Source organism: Artemia franciscana, chromosome 5 (assembly GCF_032884065.1).
Source record: "Artemia franciscana chromosome 5, ASM3288406v1, whole genome shotgun sequence".
Taxonomy (NCBI): Eukaryota; Metazoa; Arthropoda; class Branchiopoda; order Anostraca; family Artemiidae; genus Artemia; species Artemia franciscana.
This window is the reverse complement of record NC_088867.1, coordinates 53,776,517-53,797,871: the sequence shown is the minus strand read 5'-3', so window position 1 is coordinate 53,797,871 and position 21,355 is coordinate 53,776,517. Positions and strand designations below refer to the sequence as shown.

General features: G+C 33.1%; 1 protein-coding gene across 11 annotated transcripts in view; it reads right to left on the bottom strand.

The window, feature by feature from the left end:
- The window catches only part of LOC136027600 (mitogen-activated protein kinase-binding protein 1-like), a 215,511-nt gene that overhangs the window by 37,455 nt on the left and 156,701 nt on the right, over positions 1-21,355 (bottom strand). For 7 of the 11 annotated variants that reach the window (XM_065705011.1, XM_065705005.1, XM_065705009.1 and 4 more), the window contains 7 exons: positions 20,935-21,194; positions 19,989-20,111; positions 16,930-17,123; positions 13,926-13,993; positions 10,310-10,384; positions 8,809-8,910; positions 4,678-4,787 (listed from right to left, as the gene is read on the bottom strand). In XM_065705011.1, the coding sequence (XP_065561083.1) occupies positions 4,678-4,787; positions 8,809-8,910; positions 10,310-10,384; positions 13,926-13,993; positions 16,930-17,123; positions 19,989-20,111; positions 20,935-21,194 (932 nt within the window). The remainder of the gene's footprint in view (positions 1-4,677; positions 4,788-8,808; positions 8,911-10,309; positions 10,385-13,925; positions 13,994-16,929; positions 17,124-19,988; positions 20,112-20,934; positions 21,195-21,355) is intronic. The other 4 variants (XM_065705012.1, XM_065705013.1, XM_065705006.1 and 1 more) reach the window with 2 other exon arrangements.

The following is a 21,355-nucleotide window of genomic DNA, read 5'->3' as shown; positions in this document are numbered from 1 at the left end:
CAAATCCCATCTATTAAATTCTGCCTTGTCCTTAGTAAAACGTTGTACGCAAGGGTGGAGGACCTTGAGTTCTTTTTTCCATTAAAATTCAAAGACTGTGTAACTTTTATACGTCTTTGATAATATGCCTTTTTTTACACCTTTTCATAATCTGCCCCTCCTACCCTAAAACACATTCTTACGCAGGGGCTACCCATTCACACTCTTACGTATGAGTTAGAAGACACAATTAAACTGAACATATTTCTTGGTCATGAGACTTATGATCACGATCAATGTCTTGCATATTTATCTAGTATCAAAGAGATATTATGTCATCAATCACACCAATGGCAGGCTTTTTTCTTAATAAATACCCATTATTGTCACTTTCCCTAGTTTCGGGAACTTCCCGATTAAAACACTTTCCATGACTTGGAAAATGATTTAGATCGCGAAGAACAGAGTAGGATAGGCTACCCTGTTATCTAAGAGGGTATTAGGGCAAATACTGCTTTGCTGATTAGCTAGTTTTAAGAAAAAAAAAACGAGACACATCCCAATCCTCTTAGTTTTAGTGAAGAGAATGCAATTCAATCCCTGCAGAAGCTCAATTGGAAAAAGAAATTCAACTCAAGATTACCAACTGGTCCTTTTGGACAAGATTACCTACTGAAATATAAAGAGTTGCTTTAATATTAGCTAACAATAGGATTATTTCGCAACAGAATAGTTAACTTAACTTCAATTTTCATAACTTTTCCTCAGTTGCTTTTATGTTCTCATAGAAGTAATTCTAATAGCTTCTTTTCCCTACGTGGATCAGTAGCGACAACTGTATTTATTATTATTGGTGGTGGTTTTATTTGTTTTTAGTTTAGTGCTTATTTTTTTATCTTGTGATGAGGACGCCTAGTTTAGATACAGGCAAATTATCCACATTATTTTAGTCTTTCATCTCTTTTCCTCTCTACTGGCCGCAGTCTCGATTGAGGTTTTTTTTGTGGAGCTTTATCTCTCTTTGTTGTTTGTTGTCATGTCTGGCCAGTTCGGCTCAAGAACTTTCAATCTGTTTATCGTTAAGGTATAGCTTTGAAACAAACACTAATAGAAGACGATGCACACCTCCCCGCAACAAAAGGGGGAGTGGGAAGGGTCTTCCCCCTGAAGTTGGTCCAGATACAAAAAAAATAATCGTTTAATCGCCCCTTCCTTCTAGACTAGGCCTGTAACACTAAACAAACTAAGTTCTTAGGACTGTCTAAGCAAGTGCATCACATGCCTAGACCTTGAATAGGTAACAGAGATTACCTTGTAAAGAACATCGACAAATGCTTGTATATTTACCTTCGCTAATAATTATTCATTCATTATTACAGACTCAAAATCTGATAGCCTTTAGCAATATAAGGATAGAAAGCAAGGACCACCTTAAAGTAAGAACAACCAAAGCGAAAGTTCTAAAATTTGAAAAGCTTACTGAGAATAGTGATCTACACAAACACAGCTTCTAGAAAGGGGTTCTACAAAGAATAAAACTGTAAATTTGAAAAAAAATGACATTTTGAAGGGTTTGGTTAAGATAATCACAAAGGGAAAACACCTGATCAAGTAAACACTATATATCTGTTGTGGATGCAACGTGTGGGTAAGCATAGTTTATACATAATATTCAAGGGAAATTTGCTGCTTTTTTCACGGGTAAAAGGTGTCAAAATACAGGTGGAGGGGGTTATTTCCTACCCGGAAGTATCTTCAATCGTATCTGATTCCGTAGAGTCTTTTCTGTTTGGACCAAAGAAAATAGGCTTTTCAAAGTAAATCACAGGGAAGCGGACACTTTTTAGTCTGTTAAGCCTGTAACAGTAAATATCAATATTTATTTAAAAGAGCTCATTGTGTACCCATATGTAATATTTTAAAAGGAAGCTCGTCAAACTTGATTCAAAAGAATATCTGTAAAAATGTTTCGAACGGATATATGAAAGTAAAATAAGTACGAAAAAAGATTACTCAATACAATAAATACACATTAACTCTGACAATGAAGTACTGATACATCCCAACGTACCACCCTCATAAAAACAAACCTGTCCTACAGTCACCCTTTTTTCTACCATTGAGTGACACTCCGTGGAAGAAAAATTGGTTTAACCACTTTACATAAAGGAACGCACAACTCATAGAAGATAATTTCCAAAATCATGGGCTTCGATCCAAGATCGTTCAACGCGGAACTCCACAGCTGTTGTCTTATACCTCTCAAGGCGTGGGACAAATTAAGTCAAAGTAATTTTGAAAACTTCTGGGAGTACAAAAAGGAGAATAAAGAAATTCAAACTACGTAGCTAGTTGGATTTGACACGTAAAAAACATACTGTTTTATAGATAGCTTGGAAATTATTCCCCCTTCCGTACAGGGGAGAAAAGCACAGAAAAAAAAACACTCCTAAGGATAGCAAGCTCCAAATTTAGAATTTCAGCAAATTGCAATTCTATTCTGCAAAAAAAAAAAATATATACCGGTCCCAGAGACGGATATTAACCATAAAAAGAAGCATTTTGGTCCTTTCATAGCTATTTAGCATTAGCAAAAACGTATTCCATAAATTCTTCACAGTTTAAGGAGAGGGAGGATCCAGCCCAGACCCCTTCCCCTTGAGAGCCTTCGAACCAGTTCTTGTTTTAATTAGTACCAACAAAAATGGTGCCTTAATGACATAGGACCAAAAGACAGCTCTCAGCCTTTCAAAGACAAGGGCAAACGTCCTTTTGAAAATAAGAATACTATACAAAAAAATGGTTTCTTTAAACAACTTTTCTTTTCGGAAACGCCAATATAGATATAATGTAAATTGAGCCTAGGATATATTGGCTAAATTTTTTAAGCACAGTATCATTCGAATGACGGTTTCTAATGCAAGCCGATTCTTAGGAGTCAATAAAAATCCAAACGGTGCCATAAATCCACTTTTTATCGGGTATAAGGGTATAAGAGACAACAAATCAAAATATACAGAGAAACCAACAGAAGTAGGCCAATGCAGAAAATAAAAATTTTGCTCAGAAAAACAAACATTTAAAAATTACAAGATATACGATTCTTCGTATACAATTATGAGATGTGTCTCGAAAAAAACTAAAAACCAAAACAGGGCTGTTACTTCCTCATGCCGCCCATTAATCATGAAATGTTAATTATATTAATTATATGTTAATTATATACAGCTCATAATTATGAGTTGCTTGCACTGAAAATCGTCCATGATTTTACATAATGATTATATATGATTGTATACCAAATGGTGTATCTTTGATTTTACAAATATTTGTTTTTATTACGTAATCTTTGTATATTTTATTTACTTTACTTAGGCACTCAAGAAGGACCGTAAATATCAGTTCAAAATATTTGCCATTTTCTTTGTTTCTATGTTAATTCTGCTCGCTTTATTTTGATAAAAAAAATTTCTTGTGTGTCAATTCAGACCAAAAATGATAGTTGTCTTCAAGAAATAAGTTTGGCAATGTATATTTCCAAGGCTTTCCGTTCATCCCTTGAAAACATTGAACGGTTAATGATAATGAGCGTATTCAACGATTCTTCTACTTTTAATCAAATTAACAATTCGAGTGTTTGAATAGGAAACGAAGAAAAAAAAAAGAAATTATCCTCTTATAATTCTGTGGTAGAAGGTTTTTAATTTCTTTGGATGATAACATAGAAAAATTCGCCGCAAAGGAAAAGCAAGAACATGCAGAGGGTGGAGGTCTCCGAATTCGTGCTACACACAAAATTTTGAAATTATTACGACTTTTTTATAATTTTATATATTTTCTATACAATTTACTCAGATTTTAGTGTGTTTTTTATAATTCTAATCTTTTTAGAAAAACTAAAAATAATTAAGAATACTCCTAATTCTTTCTATTATTTTAGAAAGAATTAGAATGCTTTCCAATCTTCTTCGCCGATGACATATTATCGTAAGCCAATCATATTACTCTTAAAGAAATGTAGGAATCTACTGCTATACTACTAAAACTCATTGCAGGGTTAGACCGCCGGTGGCCAACACAGCTACGCACGCTTCTTCTCCATCCCAATACAAGGCTTCGTCACTCATGAAACTATGATTTACTCGAGGAACGTCACTATTCAAGGTTGTCATGAAGCAGTGTTTGCATTCATAGCTCGGGTTACGCCAAACTCGTGAAAATTTCGTCAGGGCATTCGTCAGGCATAGTAAGAGCTTAGGAAGAACAGCATTTGCGTACTTCCCATGAGAACAAAGTCAAATTCCTTCGGATGCCACCTAATGGCATTCTTTCATATCGGCAAATAACAAATAGTAAATCACAGAGACATTAATATATTAATTTATTCCTTCAATATAGACTAAAGAGTTAATGAAGAACTTCCAAAGATAGGCCAGAATTGAAAGTCAATAAAAATAACTTTTAAAAACCTAAATGGTTCTCCTGTGGAAAGAAAGAAAGCCACTAAAAAGAACATAAAGTTAAGTTTTGATTGGTTGACAAATATAAAATCTTCGGCAGTTAATAGCAATAAAAATACTTGAGTCACAATATTTTTTATATATAAACTCTATGTTTCTCTACGATTATGACATAAGCATAAAATACTTCAACATATACATAAAATAATGATAATAATAAATGTTCATAACACACTACCTGCTTGTATCATCGGCATGTGGATAATAAAGTAGTTCGCGGGTCATTTGGGCCCCTTCAGCATCGGAGTCATCGTCAATGTCGCCGTCATGCTCCGTCCCTTCTAAATCCTGAAAAATGGTAAATAACAAGCGTAAGCAATAGTTACAGGGATGGCATAGAACATCAGCGATATGCATACCCTAAGAGAGAGAGGATTTGGTGCTTAGAACTCATTCCTAAACAACTATGCTTTTCTTTTTCCTCTTTTTTCCAGAACTCATCCAAGCCTATCCATAATACAAGATTTTATCATCTTCACTTTTCTTTAATTATAGCCATTATAAAATGGGATCTTACTACACTTTTTTTGTACAACTTAAAAATATGGTTCCATTTCTCCTTCTAGAGCCATAAAAAAAAGAAAGGCTACGATGGTAAGGCAACGCTTTATGTGACCTCTCAGAAACATTTCTTTCTGTAACCTTGTAAGTCCCTTAACACATTCTTTTGTTTTCTTTCCCTAAAACATCTTTTTGATGAATATAATTACGTTGGTCAACTGTTCAATTTGATTTCCTTTCAAAATCTCAGTCGGTACTTATTCTTGTACATGTAATTTTTAGTTTTTGACACAATCATCGTTGTCCTCCGCATGTGTAAACACCTTTTGGGACTAGTTTTTGTTATATAGGACAGCTATAACGAGCCACTGGCCATAGTAAACAATTTATCCCAGTATTATGTAATGAAGGAAGCTTTTTCTTTAATTTAAAACCAAGAAAACTCTTTAACCTTGTTCTAAAAAAAATCAGATAAGTGAGTCATTGGAAGCTGAGTGTTAACTAAATAGAACAGGGCATGAAATTGTCTTCAAGCTATAGAAAAATGCCTTTACCTCTTTTATATAGACAAATATGAGTTCTGAAAAAAAGAGGAAAAAGAAAAGCATAGTTGTTTAGGAATGAGTTATCAGAGCTCACTATACGGGTTCTCTTTTTTTTTTGCAGCATCAACATTCGTTTTTTTTAACAGCGAGGTTAGTAGTTGGTTTGGTCATATTATTTTGGCATATTTTTGCGAAAATGGTTCAGCAGGAGGGATGTATTGTTTTACCATTGTTATTTCTTGAATTAACACTATGGAATGATAACAAATCATGGTTATATTAAGAAATATGTAATAAAACATCGAACTTTGACTTTTCTTGAAATGCTAGACAGAAAAGAGTCTCTTTAGGTTCTTCTTTAAGGCTATATTCAGGACGTGATCTATTTCCTGGATTACATCACAAGAAATAGTCAGATTACTAAGGTTCAGCGAGGGTCCTATCCTTATGTGTATACCAGAAACAAATACTAAGGTTCTTAATGTAATATAAGAGGACATTATTGCTGTGGTTTAGGTAGGAAGCGAGGTTAGTAGTTGGTTTGGTCAAGAATCAGTAGTAAAGGAGGTTGACTTTGTGTATTCGATTACATGCATTATCATGATGCACCATGGCCTAGGGAACGCAGCAAAAGTTAAGGGAGAACGGGAGAGTATAGTTAGGTTATAAAAGCAGAAGGGAAAACAATCGTAGACTTGGGCTGCAATTGAGTAAAGGATGATTTGAGCGTCAAGGGTAAAAACATTAGCAACATAAATGTTTGTTTTTTTTTTTTTTAGACTTTAGAATTCAGGGTTCGAGACTGGTCTGAGTAACGGTGCTAGGAGGACTGAGTCATTTAAATTAGAAATGAATAAGAGTGATATAGGAAAAAAACGAAGAATGAAAAGCATATAACAATTTTTAACGAGGATATTATTCCCAAGCTGAAAACTGCCTTCGTTTGGTCTTGTTTTTGTCTTAACATTTTTTCTTTCTTCGTTTTTTCTTCAAATATTAAGTACAGTCAGAGCCATCACAGCAACTACATATAAAAAGTTGACTTAAGGCAGCAAATAAATCGACTAATTGAATAGCTTCAATTGCCTCGGTAGCATTAATATTAAGGATTGTGAACAAAGTGAAGATGTAAAAATTGGAGTATTCAAGGCCCAGGGTACTTTTTCACCGAGAAAAGTCTAAATAAGAGGAAAATGAGTCTAAAGATAAAGATTTTAGAAGCAACGGTCATAACATTGGTCATTACTACTGTTATTTCTACTCCTACTTCTACTTCCAATAATAGGTTAGGTAATAGGTAAACATGATTAGGGCTCACTACTAGGTACTATGTACCTAGTATTAGGAAGTTTAGGAGGTTAGGAAGTTTAGTTTATTAGGAGGTCAGGTTAAGAAGGTTAGGTACTAGGTACAAGTACCTAGGAATGATCGATCAATCAATATCTTTAATACCCAAAAGAACACACGAGGGTTAGAAAATGATGTAAAAGAAAGAATACACATATAGAAAGTATACTCTTGCGAGTAAAATATCATACGAAAAATACAAACAACATACAAACAATATGCAGACGCATACCCGGATAGAAGCTATTCAACTTATTCAACTTTCACAGAAAGGGAACCTGACGCTGCTCAGCCACTTTTTTTTAGCTAATAACTTTATAATAAATAATATGGGAAATTCCAAAGATATCAAGTGACACAGACGCTTATCTATTCATAGGGACATTAGAACCTAACCTTCCAACTCCATCTGTGGCTCTGCCTCTGGCATCAGAAAAATGGCCAAAAAGCCCAATCTTTGGCAATCTGTCATACTTCATCCATAAAACGTGGCCTAGCCATCAGCTAATAACTTTATTATGAAAAATATGGGAAATTCCAAAGATATCCAGTGACACAGATGCCTATCTATTCATAGGGACATTAGAACCTAACCATCCAAATCCACCTGTGGCTTTTCCTTTGGCACCAGAAAAATGGCCAAAAAGCAAAATCTTTGGAAATCTGTCATACTTCATCCATAAAACGTCGCCTAGCCATCTCAATTCGTTTCCATTAAAGCCCTAGAAAGTGAGGTAGAACCAAATTTTTTGCACATCTTACTGTTTGATATAAGGTCAACCAGATGAGCACCTGAACCTACCCTTCAACAAATCTTCTTTAAAACATTTACAAATTATCACTATTTATTCGAAACATCAAAATTTCAGAACTATACTTGATCACTGTGGCATTGTTACTTCCAATATTTTAATCTTAGTTTTTGGACTTATCTTTCTATTCTTCACAGCCTTTTCAGCTGCAAAAGACTGCTCTTGACCTTGATTCAACTTTCACTGTATCCACCATCTTTACCAAAAATATTACCCAAGTAAACGAAGCTACCCACATGATCGAACATCTTGTTACCCAGCCTCTTACCCTTTATATATTTCTGATCTAAGCAACTTAGTCTTCATGACAATAATTTCTAAACCTATTCTTACACCTAAACTATCAAAACATCCAAAAATCATCCGTTTTGCTAACATTTTTAACTTGGACACTCAAAACCACTTTCGTAACTTAAGTCTATTAATATACATGGTAATATTATTTTAAAAATCTGAATTGTATGGGTCAATCAATTGTTGTTATACATATAGGAAAACAAATTATTTAGAACCCTGCCCTATTTTTCAAACAAATTTCGGTAGCAGTTTCAAGGACAACAGGATATATATTTTGATTGTTTTTAAACTTTCTTTTCAAAATGGGCTAAAAATTATCAAATAATTTTTTCAGGAATCTAAGAATATAACTGAAAACAAAGGGCGCAAAACGGATAGGGCTTTACATTAAATAAATATAGAGCTGATTTAGGCATTAAATGCAAAAATCAAGAAAAGTCAGTGAGTTGAGGAAAGAGACCATGTTTCTTAAACCCTAATCCATTTTGCTCCCCTTATTTTCACTGATGTTCGTAAATTCTTCAGAAAACAATATTTTCTACTTGTTAGTTTATTTTGAAAGGAAGCTAAACAACAGATTTATATTTACTATTTTCGAATTTTTAGTCTTCTCTAAGACCAAAATTTGTCCCATCTAATATTTGAACCTGAGTTACCACTGTCACAGGTAAGTGTTCTTATCGCGGTGCAATCAGGTCTTGTATAATAGTCTTGTATCATACAAGATTGTATGATACAGTCTTGTATCAAGTCTTGTATATACAAGTCTTGTATATATGTCACATAAAAAAAAAGAAGAGAACGTGCCTCTATTTTTAGACTTCCAACAGATGAGTCATCAGTCAAAGTTCGACCACGTCCGGACTCAGTCGAGCTTAGATCACCATAACCACGACGCAAACGACCAGCCTAGACAATACACAAACATAATTACAAAATAGAAAGCAACACAACAAACATTGATTACGAGTGGAATACCTCAAAAAAGCATCCATTTCGAAACAGCCAAAGGTGTACAAACGAGTATTATAATAGAATGGGATAAAAAAAAAAAACAACCTCTCTTAAGAGCCCAAAAAACATCTCTTTTTATAGATAAATGAAATGAAAATATAGAATTATGTAAGTAAATGATAAAACTTTCATTAAGACACTGAATAAATAAATTCAAGAAAGAACCTAAATATATTAGCTTTACATCTAAAGCCTTTATAAATGAAAAAAAAAACAGAGTTTCTAGTTTTTTTTCGGTGACAAAGGATTCCGAAATGATAAGCCAAAATGTTCATGAATTTTTAGTTTATTTTATTCAATGTCTTAATTAAAAGCATTGGCCCTTTCTCATATAGTCCCATATATTCATTTTATTCATAATTAGAATAAATATTAGGAAAATTAATAATAGAATACTAAACAGGCAGTACTGTCTATGCATTTCTTATTTTCCACATTCACCACAACGTTTATATGTTTTCAATATTCTTTAGGGTATCCTCAGAGATTTTTCAGATTACAAAAAATAATCATTGATTTCAAAAGTCACAATTACTCCACAAGTGAGCAACCTGATCTTTTATGGTCTTGAGGGATTTTTCTTTTAAAGCTCAATGATCAATAAATCTTATCTTCGTATTTTTTTTAACTAAGACTTTAAAACCTCTGTTTGTCTTAGGCTACGCCAAAAAAGGCTCATCAAATGAAAAGTAAAAAAAAAAAAAATCAGAACTAAGTCTAACTTTCAATTTTTACATTTTTTCTTCAGAAATAATTTTGAATTTTTCAAATTTTTTTCCAAAAATCTATTTCATTCATTATCTAGAGGTTAGTGAGAAAACTAAAGAACAAATGCAAAACTATAAAAGTTAAATTTTTTGAAGGCAGAAATACGAGTTTTCAACAGCAAGTTATAGAAAAAAATCCAGAAAATAAAGGGCTTAAATAGTAATATTAAATACAAAAAAAAACATTCATATAAAAACCATGAGGCATAAAAAAATCATATGAAAACAAATTACTTTCCATAAATGATGTCAATGTCATTGATGTCAAAATGAACCGATGTCAATGTTGTACAAAAAAACTGAACCACATAAAAGTCACCAAAAATAGTTCAGAAGACTTCACCAAAAAAAAAGAAGAAAAAAAAAACAGACAACCTCCATATGGCAAGACTACCTTGCCTTAAAAGAGAAACAGGCATCAGAACAAGAAAGTAATATCAGCCACCGAAACTATATTCTTAAACATAAAACAGAAAAAGCTTAAAGCGAAGAAGCAACAAAGTGAGAGAGTTAATAGCCAAGTTTACCTGAAGGAGGTTATTAGGTGAACCCCTTTCTATTTCTTCTATACTCTCTGGACAAGGGACAAAATCCTCCAAGTCCTAAACAAAAGTTAAGGGTAAGTAAATTATTCCACAGCAAACTGTTATAAGCATTAGATAAAAAAAAACTTGAATAGTGATCAAAATATTTTTGGGTATTGCTACACATTCTAGAGGTAAGACTCGTTTCTGGCCATTGAGAGCCGTTTTTTTTTAAAGAAATCCTCATAAAAATTTTGCTCAGAAATCAAGGCACGGTGAATGATAGAGGTCTGAGTCAATATCCCCTCCAACTATCCCCTCCATAAATAGCAACCTAAGCAATAAATTGGGGCAACTAAATTAGGTTTCTACTCAACCGATTCAAATAATCATACTTGACTGTTATGTCCTTTGTACTTCGAGTAGAAATTTAAGTGACTTTGTTTCCATCACAAATGTGGTATGTCTTTTATGTACGAAAAACAGAAAATATGCTTGCAACTTAAGTATTCTACAGCATTGATAAAACGAAAAGTAATTACAAATTTGCTCTGTGTCTTACATAAGGCGTAGATCTGGTGATTTTATTGGGGGGGGACAAGAGGGGTCCATATCCGGATAGTCAAGGGACATGAGCTATATAAAAAAATTCTCCAAATGATTGGGGGACAACTACTACCCTTTGCCCCACCCCTTCCTCAAAAGTCTCCCTTGTCTTACTTTACAGAAGAACAAGACATATGTAGCATTTTTGCTAATTAGGAAAAATTGGGAGCTTAATTCTTAGCGAAAAAAGACGTTAATATGCAGTTGTGTAGTTTTGGCGGTAGCGGATGGCAAATTAAAAAAAAAAGAAACGCAGTTGAAAAACCAACGAAAAAGAAGCTAAAAACATACAACACCAAAGAGCTTAACAAGATGTGGCTTTTCCTTCAAGGCGTAATCATCTTTGGGAATCAATGCATTGTTAACTATTGAATTTTTACGGAGAAAAACCGTTTCGACAACAACAAGGCAACACTGACAAAAATGTAATATTGCCCTAAAAACTGTCATTCAGTAGCTAAGTGGTAGCCCAATTTGTTAGTCGGAATGGCTCCGAATCTAAAATATAAGATTTAAAGGTGGAGCTGCTCAGATTAACATCTGAGCAGCTCGTTTAGCGTCTTAACGGGTTGAAGAAAGCGATTACAGGGCCAATTACAACAAGGCAACACTGACAAAAATGTAATATTGCCCTAAAAACTGTCATTCAGTAGCTAAGTGGTAGCCCAACTTGTTAGTCGGAGTGGCTCCGAATCTAAAATATAAGATTTAAAGATGGAGCTGCTCAGATTAACATCTGAGCAGCTCGTTTAGCGTCTTAACGGGTTGAAGAAAGCGATTACAGGGCCTTTGCACATTTATTTTACCAAACTTAATTTATAATGGTGAAAAATCCATTTTAATAAGATAACATCCTTCTGCATTTTCAACACAATTTCTCTGATTTCCATGTACATTAATTTAACTAATTAAACTTAGTTTTACTAATGCATTATTTCATTTCAACTCCGTTAATTAATTATTCATTTTAATATACACATCTTAACTAATAAAACTAATGAGCAGCTATAGCAAAAATAGAGCGTTTATAGAACGTTTTAGTGTTGGGGGGGGGGGGGATAGTAATGCTTATTATTAGAGATTTGTTAATGAGCGTACCAGTTGAATAGTCAATCAATTACTTATATTCTGAAACATTAAGATTTGAGGAGTGGAGCTAATGAATTTAGCATTTAAGATGAAAAAAAGTTATTACAAAAACTTGGTACATATATTTCCCAACTTTAAACAACAATATTTAAAATCTTTTCCGTCTTTTGGGTGGTTTAAAATAAATTTTTTGTTTTGATTGTTTTTCCTCTCGTCTTGTAAAGATAGTATAGATATTTACTGGGCTGAGAAGGATACAATACTTGTATAACTATGAGTGTGTGTTTGGTTATGTTTGTTATAACAGTTTTTTTTTGTTTTTTGTTTTTCAAATTCGTTTTGTTTTTGTCTTATTGTTGTTTTATGGACCCAAAGCTTAATGGCTAACCATTCTTATATTTTTTTTTATCACTAGTCTTTTTTCTTTTTTTTTTTTTACTTACATAATAAATTAGTTCTTCTTTTTCTTCCTTTAATGATAAAAATTTCTTTTATAAGATAATATCTTCCTGGATTTATAATTTATAATTATAATTTATAATTTAATTTATAAGTGAGCATACCAGTTCACGAGTCAGCCAATTACTCCTTCTCTGAAATATTGAAAGAGTTAAAAACTGGAGATGATCAATATAGCATCTGAGCAGGTATTTTAAGGTTGAAATGAACTATTACAAAATCTTTAACGCTAAACTTTAAATTACAATAATAGAAATTACTTTTTTAGAATAGCGTCCTAGAGCACTTTCCATAAGCTTTACAATTATTTTACATCATTTTAAAAAGACAATTAAAAGTAGTAAGCGAAAATAGCAAAAACAGGATGCTTATAGAATGTTTTAGTCTATTTAATTGCAAAGGCTTAAAATAAGCGAGTTCTCAGTAAATATAAAAATTTTAAGAGTCAACCAATTACCCCTACTTTGAAATATTAAGAGTTAAAAAGAATTACAAAATATTTTACACCAATATAGAATTATAATGACAAAAATCGCTTTTTATAGAATAATATCCGACAGCACTTTTAACAAACTTTACTATTTCTTTTATATCATTTTAAAGAACCACTTAAAAGTAGTGAGCAGAAATAGCAAAAATAGGATACTTATGGAATATTTTAGTCTGTTTAGCTACAAACGCTTATCATTAGGGAATTTCTTAGTAAATGCAAACATTTTAAGAGTAAATCAGTTATAAAATATTAATAATAAGATACTATAAGATTAAAATTATATAGATATTTTAATTATAATATTAAAAGAATTAAAACGGGGAGATGATCAATTTTGCTTCTGAGCACCTCATCTATGATCGAAGAGAACTACTACAGAGCCACTTGCACCAAACTTTGAAATACGTGCTTCTTTAAGCACCTCATTTAAGATTGAAGACAACTACTACGGAGCCATTTGCACAAAAATTTAAGATACAATGCTACTTTAAGCACCTAATTTAAGACTGAAGAGAACTACTACAGAGTCATTTGCACCAAAATTTAAGATACAATGCTACTTTAAGCACCTCATTTAAGATTGAAGAGAACTACTACAGAGCCATTTGCACAAAACTTTAAGCTACAATGTCAGAAACTGCTTTATTGTAGAATAATATGCTTCTGCATTTGCAACTAGCCTTTCCTGGTCATGGTACTTAAGCAATGGAAATAAGTTTAACCAGTTAAACCCGTTTAACTTTTATCATAATGCGTAGAAGTATAAAAACAGCTCCTTTTTCAGAAGATATTATTATTGAAATGAAACTAAACGATGAAAAAAATTACATCCTATTACTCGGATTTAAGTAGGATAAGAGTATTTTAGTAAGTAGAGTATCGTATAATATAAATCATGAAGTAAGATTATTTTAGATTTTAGTTGAGTACGTTCTATTAAATAAGACAACATTATATCAAATAGAAACTTACGTTTGTTCGCCAGTTATTCTCGAGTGAGCTATCCTTGGAGCCGTCCGATTCCCCAGATTGTGTGCCTCCTATTCAAAAGAAGTGTTAACTCAAATTCATGTCCATAAAATAAGTAAATAGAACACAAGGTTTAAAATTCACTAAAAGTGACTTCAAATACTACGCAACTTCAAATTTTCTGGGAACGACAAACTTATTGTTTAGAAGGAAACAATACGTCCTGGAATATACATCAATATCGTCTACCCCTTCGTTTAATTAACATTTGGGGAATAAGCTTCCAAATGACTACAATGGTACTTTCAGACAGACTCATAAAGCTGTCCCGTCACCTGTGAAAACAGTAAAACTTTTATACCAAAGAGCATGAGCAACTTATAAGAGTGGGAACTGGCGTTAAAGTTAGCAAAATAAACCATCGGCACCATCAAACGTTTGGTGATACTTGGTGTTTATTCAAGTTTTGCAATATTTTTTTTTCCCAGGAACTAAGATCAAACACTTATTACTACAAAAATTTAACTAACTACAAAAATTAAGTTAATTATCCTTATTATGACACTAAAAAAATGCCAGGTGTCACCAAACACTAGATGGCATCAAGTATTATTTTGTCGACACTAGCGTCAGTTCCCACTCTTGTAAATTACCATACCAGTAACCATACTATAATGGTGGAATATTTTGAATAAGAAAAAGACATTTCACAGAAACAATTTAATTTGGCACTATAACAAATAATTCTACTATCCTTCGTTTGTTTGCAAGAGATACCACCCTGCTTTTTTGTCATTGTTTACTTTTGTTATTTTAATGTTTTCTTCAGTAAATGTCTCACACAAATATAAAAATCAGACACAAACTCGTCTGCACAATCTTTCCTACTTAAAAAAAAATAACTGAAAAAGAGAAAGAAAAGCAGTCAGCTGTTTTTCCCAGGCGATGTTTTATTTTTCCAGGCGATGTAGTAGTTTTTACTGGCTTGGGGACTCTTTCTGTGTTTTTGAATCTACCCCAAGCCCCTACCTTAACCTATGGCACAAGAACCAATTCGAATCAACGAAGACTCCCAAAAGACTGCAACTTAATGACTATCATTATCACCAGTGTATCAATATTTGAGCTCTAAAGAGGTTCACGAAACATTTACCTTATCCTCGCTAATTTTTTAGTTCAAGAAGGCTGAAGAAAGCTGTTATAATAAGTCTAAGTAGGGAGCTTCATTCAATAAATCGATGCAATACGCTCTCTTTTTGTAAAGCCAAGAAGTAGAAAAAGTGGGTAGGTAAGAGGTAGTGGCTTTACGAGAAATCAAATTTTTGGACGAGGTAAATACAATCGTATTGACCAAATGTGAAACTGATTCTTCCTAAACTAGATTTTACTCCTCTGAGTAGTAGATAGTAGGCAAGATTCCCTTCTCTTCGGTTGATTTTCCTATATCCTTGGCTATGGAACACGTAAATCTGAAAATTCTGACCAGTCTCAGCCCTACAAAAATATGGCCCTTAACAGTAAAAAGTCCTCCAAATTTTTAACTATTACATTCATCTATTAGGAAGGAAATTTAACTATTGTATTCTTCTATTATGGAGTTTATTAACTGTGAATTAAAAAACGACACTTACACAGTGGGAGATACACAAGGAGAAAAATTTCCGTTCGAGATTACACTTTTTGATTGGGGTGGAGATCAGACGACCGTGGAAGAATTTTACACCAAATCAAAGAAGTTAAAAAAAAAATGAGGAAGAAACGTAATCTTACAAAATCACACTGGTTACAGCTTTGTAGTATCCTACCGAACCCTAATCATTTTTCTGGTCGTTTTTCGACCAATCATTTTTCAGTTAGGCTCTTAATTAGACATTTAGAGCTTTCGGGTGAAGCTGATTAGATACAATCAGTTTGGGGGACTGTTCGAAAGGCATGACAGGTTTCTTAAAGCGAGTTGTTTTTCGATTGCTTTTTATTACTAATTCATCAGAGAATTGATAAGTAAATACTATTTATTGCCATAACAGCAAACAGCTAGCAACATACGCTACACGATAAGAAAATATGTCTCACAATAAAATGAAATAAGCATAAAAATGAATTATCAAAACGTTACACAGCATTTTAAGAAGTTGAGCATTGCAATGTTTCACAAAGACGAATCGAAGGATGATAGGTGGCTCTTGGTTCTTTCGTGGCCCGGGACAAAAGAATTGGCATGAAGAAGTGAGGAGTCCTATACGTGTTTTTTGATTGACTGGATATAGGTTCATGAAAAACCAATAGGATTATGAGATTAGCAAAATGGTGGTAAGATGATGGAGCCTTTCAGATAACTCTTGAAGCCTCAGTGTCTGCAGCCTATCCTTAGATGATGTGCGAGTTGCCTCAAACATTATTTGGCACACACTCCTCTGAATATTTCCAAGCGTTTCCGTTTGGGTAACATCCAGACATGAGTGTCAAACGGGAAATGCATATTTGGTTTCTGATCGGACATGTATACAGTATAAACTGTGCATAATTAAAATTGGGATTTGATCGACCCCTCTCGAGTCAACCATAACGTTACCCAAGGCATAGCCAGCTTACTGGACCACCGAGACGAACAAATAGCAACAATTTTTCTCCATTCCCCCTTGCTTACAGCCTCTGCTTTTGTCAACTTCAACAAAATTCCCAAATATTTTGGATCATTAAATATGATCGTTAAATAAACAACGTATTAAATAATACGATACAATCTTTAACTTTGAATTAGATCATTTATTATAAACCCCATGCCAGTCAAAACTAAGGTTTGTAAAAAGCTAAACAACTTGAAATTTTTTGACTAAAAATAAAATCTAAATCCCTAAGCAGTTTTTTAAATGTTGTTGGCATAAATACATAAAATCCAATTCCCGCAAATCAACCATATAATCGACTTGAAGAAAAAAAATACACGCAAAAAATGTGTTACAAGAGGTTCCAATGCGTTATTCAAAAAATAAATAAAAATATATACCTTGACTAGATGGGAATGGAATAATACTGTCCCCTTGGAAAACAGAGCGAACGCTCATTCCAGCAGAATTAGGGTCTATACGCTGGGCCCATCGACCTTTAGGCGGTTCTATTGCACACGATGATGATGACCTTGATACACCTTTTGTGTCTACCTGTCTTTTTGCCCATAAAGGTAAAGGACCCATACTTAATCTGAAAGAAAGAATTAATTTTAATTGTAACATTGATTGTGCGTGGGTATGCTGGAGAGACCATGTCAGCAACGAGGAGATCCGTAGTGGTATATGCCAATCAGACATAGCCTTCGCTGTTTTTGGCAACTAAAATGGCAGTACCTATTTACCGTATGCCAGATCATAGATTTCCTATGATGGCAGGAAGACCGATGACGACCAAAGAACACACTCCGTAGAACGTACGAGCGTGACAGAAGAGCCCTCCAGATAATTCTCATCCCAGAGTGGGAGAACAAATAAGCGGCGGCCCACTTGAGGAGAGATTAGAGGATACTCACTGACGCCCTGTGTGCCTGTGGAGGCATTTGAAGAACTAAGATCTAAGGTTAGATTGGCATAAACAGGGGTAGGGGAATTGTCCAAATTTACAACTGAAGCACCTTTTGTGCCTTCCTGTCTTTTCCCCATAAAGGTAAATGGTCCGGTAAATTATTTGTTTTGTTGTTCCTGTAAACTTGATTTCTATTTTATTTCTTTTCTGAAGTGCTAAAATGATGGAAGTAATTTGTTTAAAGTGTATTTTTTTTAGAGCAAAGCGTAAAGGACCTTATGCAGTCTAAACACTAGACTGTCATTTGTGCTATACTAAAACTTAGTAGTTGGTATTTTCGAAAGTTTTTTTCGTCAGTTTTTTGTTCTAGGTAAATTAATGGATTTAAAAGTAAAAAAAAAATGTTGATGGATATAAGTGTTGCTATGAGAGAGTAAAACTAAATTTATTGAAACATGTATTCATATGGAGAAAATTGTTGTTTATTCTTGTATGGAATGGAGAATATTGGAAAAAGTTTATTCTTATATGGAAAATGGAAATTATATCAGGTGGAGAAAATTGTTATCAATTAAAGTTGTTGTTAAATTGTTGTTTAATTTGATTAATTTAACGTTAATTTAATTAAATTGATTGTTTGTATTATTCTCGTAAACTCCATTAATACTTTGATTTTTTTCAATTGTTATAATAAAGATTTATCTTTTAAAATATATCATTTTAAGTAAAGCGTAAAAGACCCTCTAACCTTAAGGATTTGAGAAGGTAGCCCTACTCTCACATATAATAGTCTCTGTTCTTTCTAGTTTGACTTTATAATTAATTAGAATGATTTTCTTTAGCTTTGGTTTCTTCATTCAAAGTAATTTCTGGTCATTTTAATTTTGACTTCTTTTTTCAACACAATTCAGGGTGAAAAAACAGATAAATGAAGATGTGCAGAAGTGGTGCTTCCTAGATAAAATGGATTTTGACGTGTTTACAAACTTAGGCCCAAAATTCTTTCGATTCTGTATGGCATAAAAAATTTGAGCTAACGTGTTTTGTGTGTAAATCTTTTTTTAGTTTTATTTGTGCCACAATTTTGTGCTTCAATATTAACTTTCTAGCCATTAAAATCTGTAGGATAAGTGTTTCCAACGTTTGTGTGACATAGCAGCCCCGCTCTTTTTTGTGCAGTCTCTGTAACACATAGGCAACCTATACATTAAAATTTAAGTCAGCAGTGTACAGTATGATTGTCAATTAGTTTTTTTTGTTTTTTTTTTTGGCACCTGAACCGTTCATATTTCGTAGCTTCAAGTGGCTGATTGTTTTTAAGAAAAATAAATTAGTTTCAGGTGGGTGCGAAGGAGGAGGTGGGTTTTGCAGCCGTTTTGTTTTTCAAAATGGCCACATTTTTAAGGTAGCGTTTATATCATTAACAATATCATTTGATGATATTGTCAATGATATATCATAGAACAAAAAACTGACGAAAAAAAAACTTTCGAAAATACCAACTACTAAGTTTTAGTATGGCACAAATGACAGTCTAGTATTTAGACTGAAGAAGGTCCTTTACGCTTTGCTCTAAAAGAAATACACTTTAAACAGATTACTTTCATCATTTTAGCACTTCAGAAAAGAAATAAACATAGTAATCAAGTTTACAGGAACAACAAAACAAATAACTTCTTCAACATAAATATGTTTATATCAATACACTTAGTTTTACTAACTTAAAATCACATTTATTTTCATCAACATTTTTCTTATTTTTAAATCCTTTAAATGGAATAGAAAATAGAACACTAAACAAAACTTTCAAAATATCAACTGGCAATACTTGAAGCAATCTATCTAGTTTTCAGTAAAGCACAAGCGACTCCTTATGTGGATGGGAGCCCCATTCTTATTTAAAGCGATTAGTTCGACTTTTGACTAATCACGTTTCTCTAGCTGAAAAGCACTCCAATGAAGTTCTATATTATTAAAAGCGTCCTGAATAACACTCGGCGGGTATTCAATGGTGACAAAGTAAATCCCGAAAGACATACAAACTCTCAAAGTAAAAGAAAATAGAGGAAGTCCCTACTTAAGAACTACCAATAATTCTGGAGGCGAAATATTTAACAGGAGAAATTCAAGCCATACTATATGTATTTAATGTGTTAAGCTATTGAATACGTATTTGAATATTGTCTTCATTTTTTGGCTGGCAATTCTAGTACATTCTTCAGCCCTCTTATCTTTTTCTGCTTTTTCTCCTTATTTCAGCCAGTATAAAGAATAAATATCAGCTCGAACAAGGATAATATACCAGATAACGGCAGTTCAGAGCGCAGTTCCCCAATGCAGGCCATTGACAAACCGCTTAAGCCAACACACCCACCCCACCCCACCCCCCAAAAAATGCCAAGAGTTATATATATATATATATATATATATATATATATATATATATATATATATATATATATATATATATATATATATATATATATATATATATATATATATATATATATATATATATAATTTTGATTTAGATGAAATATAAATTTTTACCTATATTCTGGTTCTTCTACGTTAGGGGACGCTAATGTGGCACTGGGATCTAGTAAATCAGGAGGCGGTGAACCAAATTCCTCTTCGTGTGATATTACTCGACTAGTAGTGTAAGTCTGTCTCCTGCAAACACAGCTAAATCTTATCTCATATCAATTAGAAGCAAAAAAATTGCGTTACTTATATAAAAGAAAGACAATCCATTGACGCAGGAATAATAATTTTCTTCATCTAGGAAAACCGTAGAAAACCTTATATTTTGACACAATAAGAACGTCAAAAGGTATCTCCTTATCTGTATCCCCATCAATGGCTTTTTGAAGACATTGATCCCTAAGATACAGAACCAAAATAAGAACCTATCCCACAATTTTATCAAAAATTAGTTATTGTGCTCTACGTACTCCTCTAGTATGGTCACAAAAATTGTGCGCAATAACGCATCACTTCCATTATCTACTGACTTGGGGTTATGTTCAAGTTCCAATCGTAACTCCTATGACTCACCAATCAGAGGCAAGATTTGAGGCAGTATATATACTTTTTTTATTAGAAAAGACGGAACACTGAAACAACAGTTTTTTTTAATAACTTTTTTTAATTTCAATTTTTAATTTTTTTTTTTTTTTATTTCAATTTTTTGTAATATGCTGAATATATCAAGAGCTAAGGAACAAATTATGGTAGGTTTCAAACAAATTTTATGATCAATGAAGAACACGAACTGTTCATTAATCATAGCTATTTTTTATATATTTATTCAGACTTTATATTCAATTTAAAACGGAAAAAAAATACTCCCCATTTTACGACTAATGACACTTCCCTCCAATTTTGCATTTTCAACTGTTACCTTCAAATTAAACATACCATATGGGCATATCTATTTCTCGCCGTTAGTAATCACAAAAAAAAAAAAATATATTAAACGAATATAGGGGATTACCGTGCATCTCTAGCGACCTGCTGCTGACGCCTTGCTTGCACCGTGACTGTCATATCATGTGGCAGCTTCCAGAAGAATATACATCCATCACCCGAGGCAGTTATCAGATGTTTGCCATCTGGTGTGAAGCGTAGACCAGTAACTAATTCCGAGTGACCACTCATTGTTGCCACACATTCTCCACTCAGGTAGTCATAAATACAAAGGGTACGATCTGTACAGCTAGTTGCAATATACATTCCACTACTGTCCATGCTTAACTAAAAATTGTGAGAGTTATTTGCTTTATAAGTGACAAATGGATAGATTAGGATTGAGGGAAATGCCACTCATTTGGGACTTTTAAAAGGATTCTTAAGGATCATTTCATAAAGAATCAAATAGATTAATTTTTTTCCCTCTGAGTAGTTGATGGTCCCTG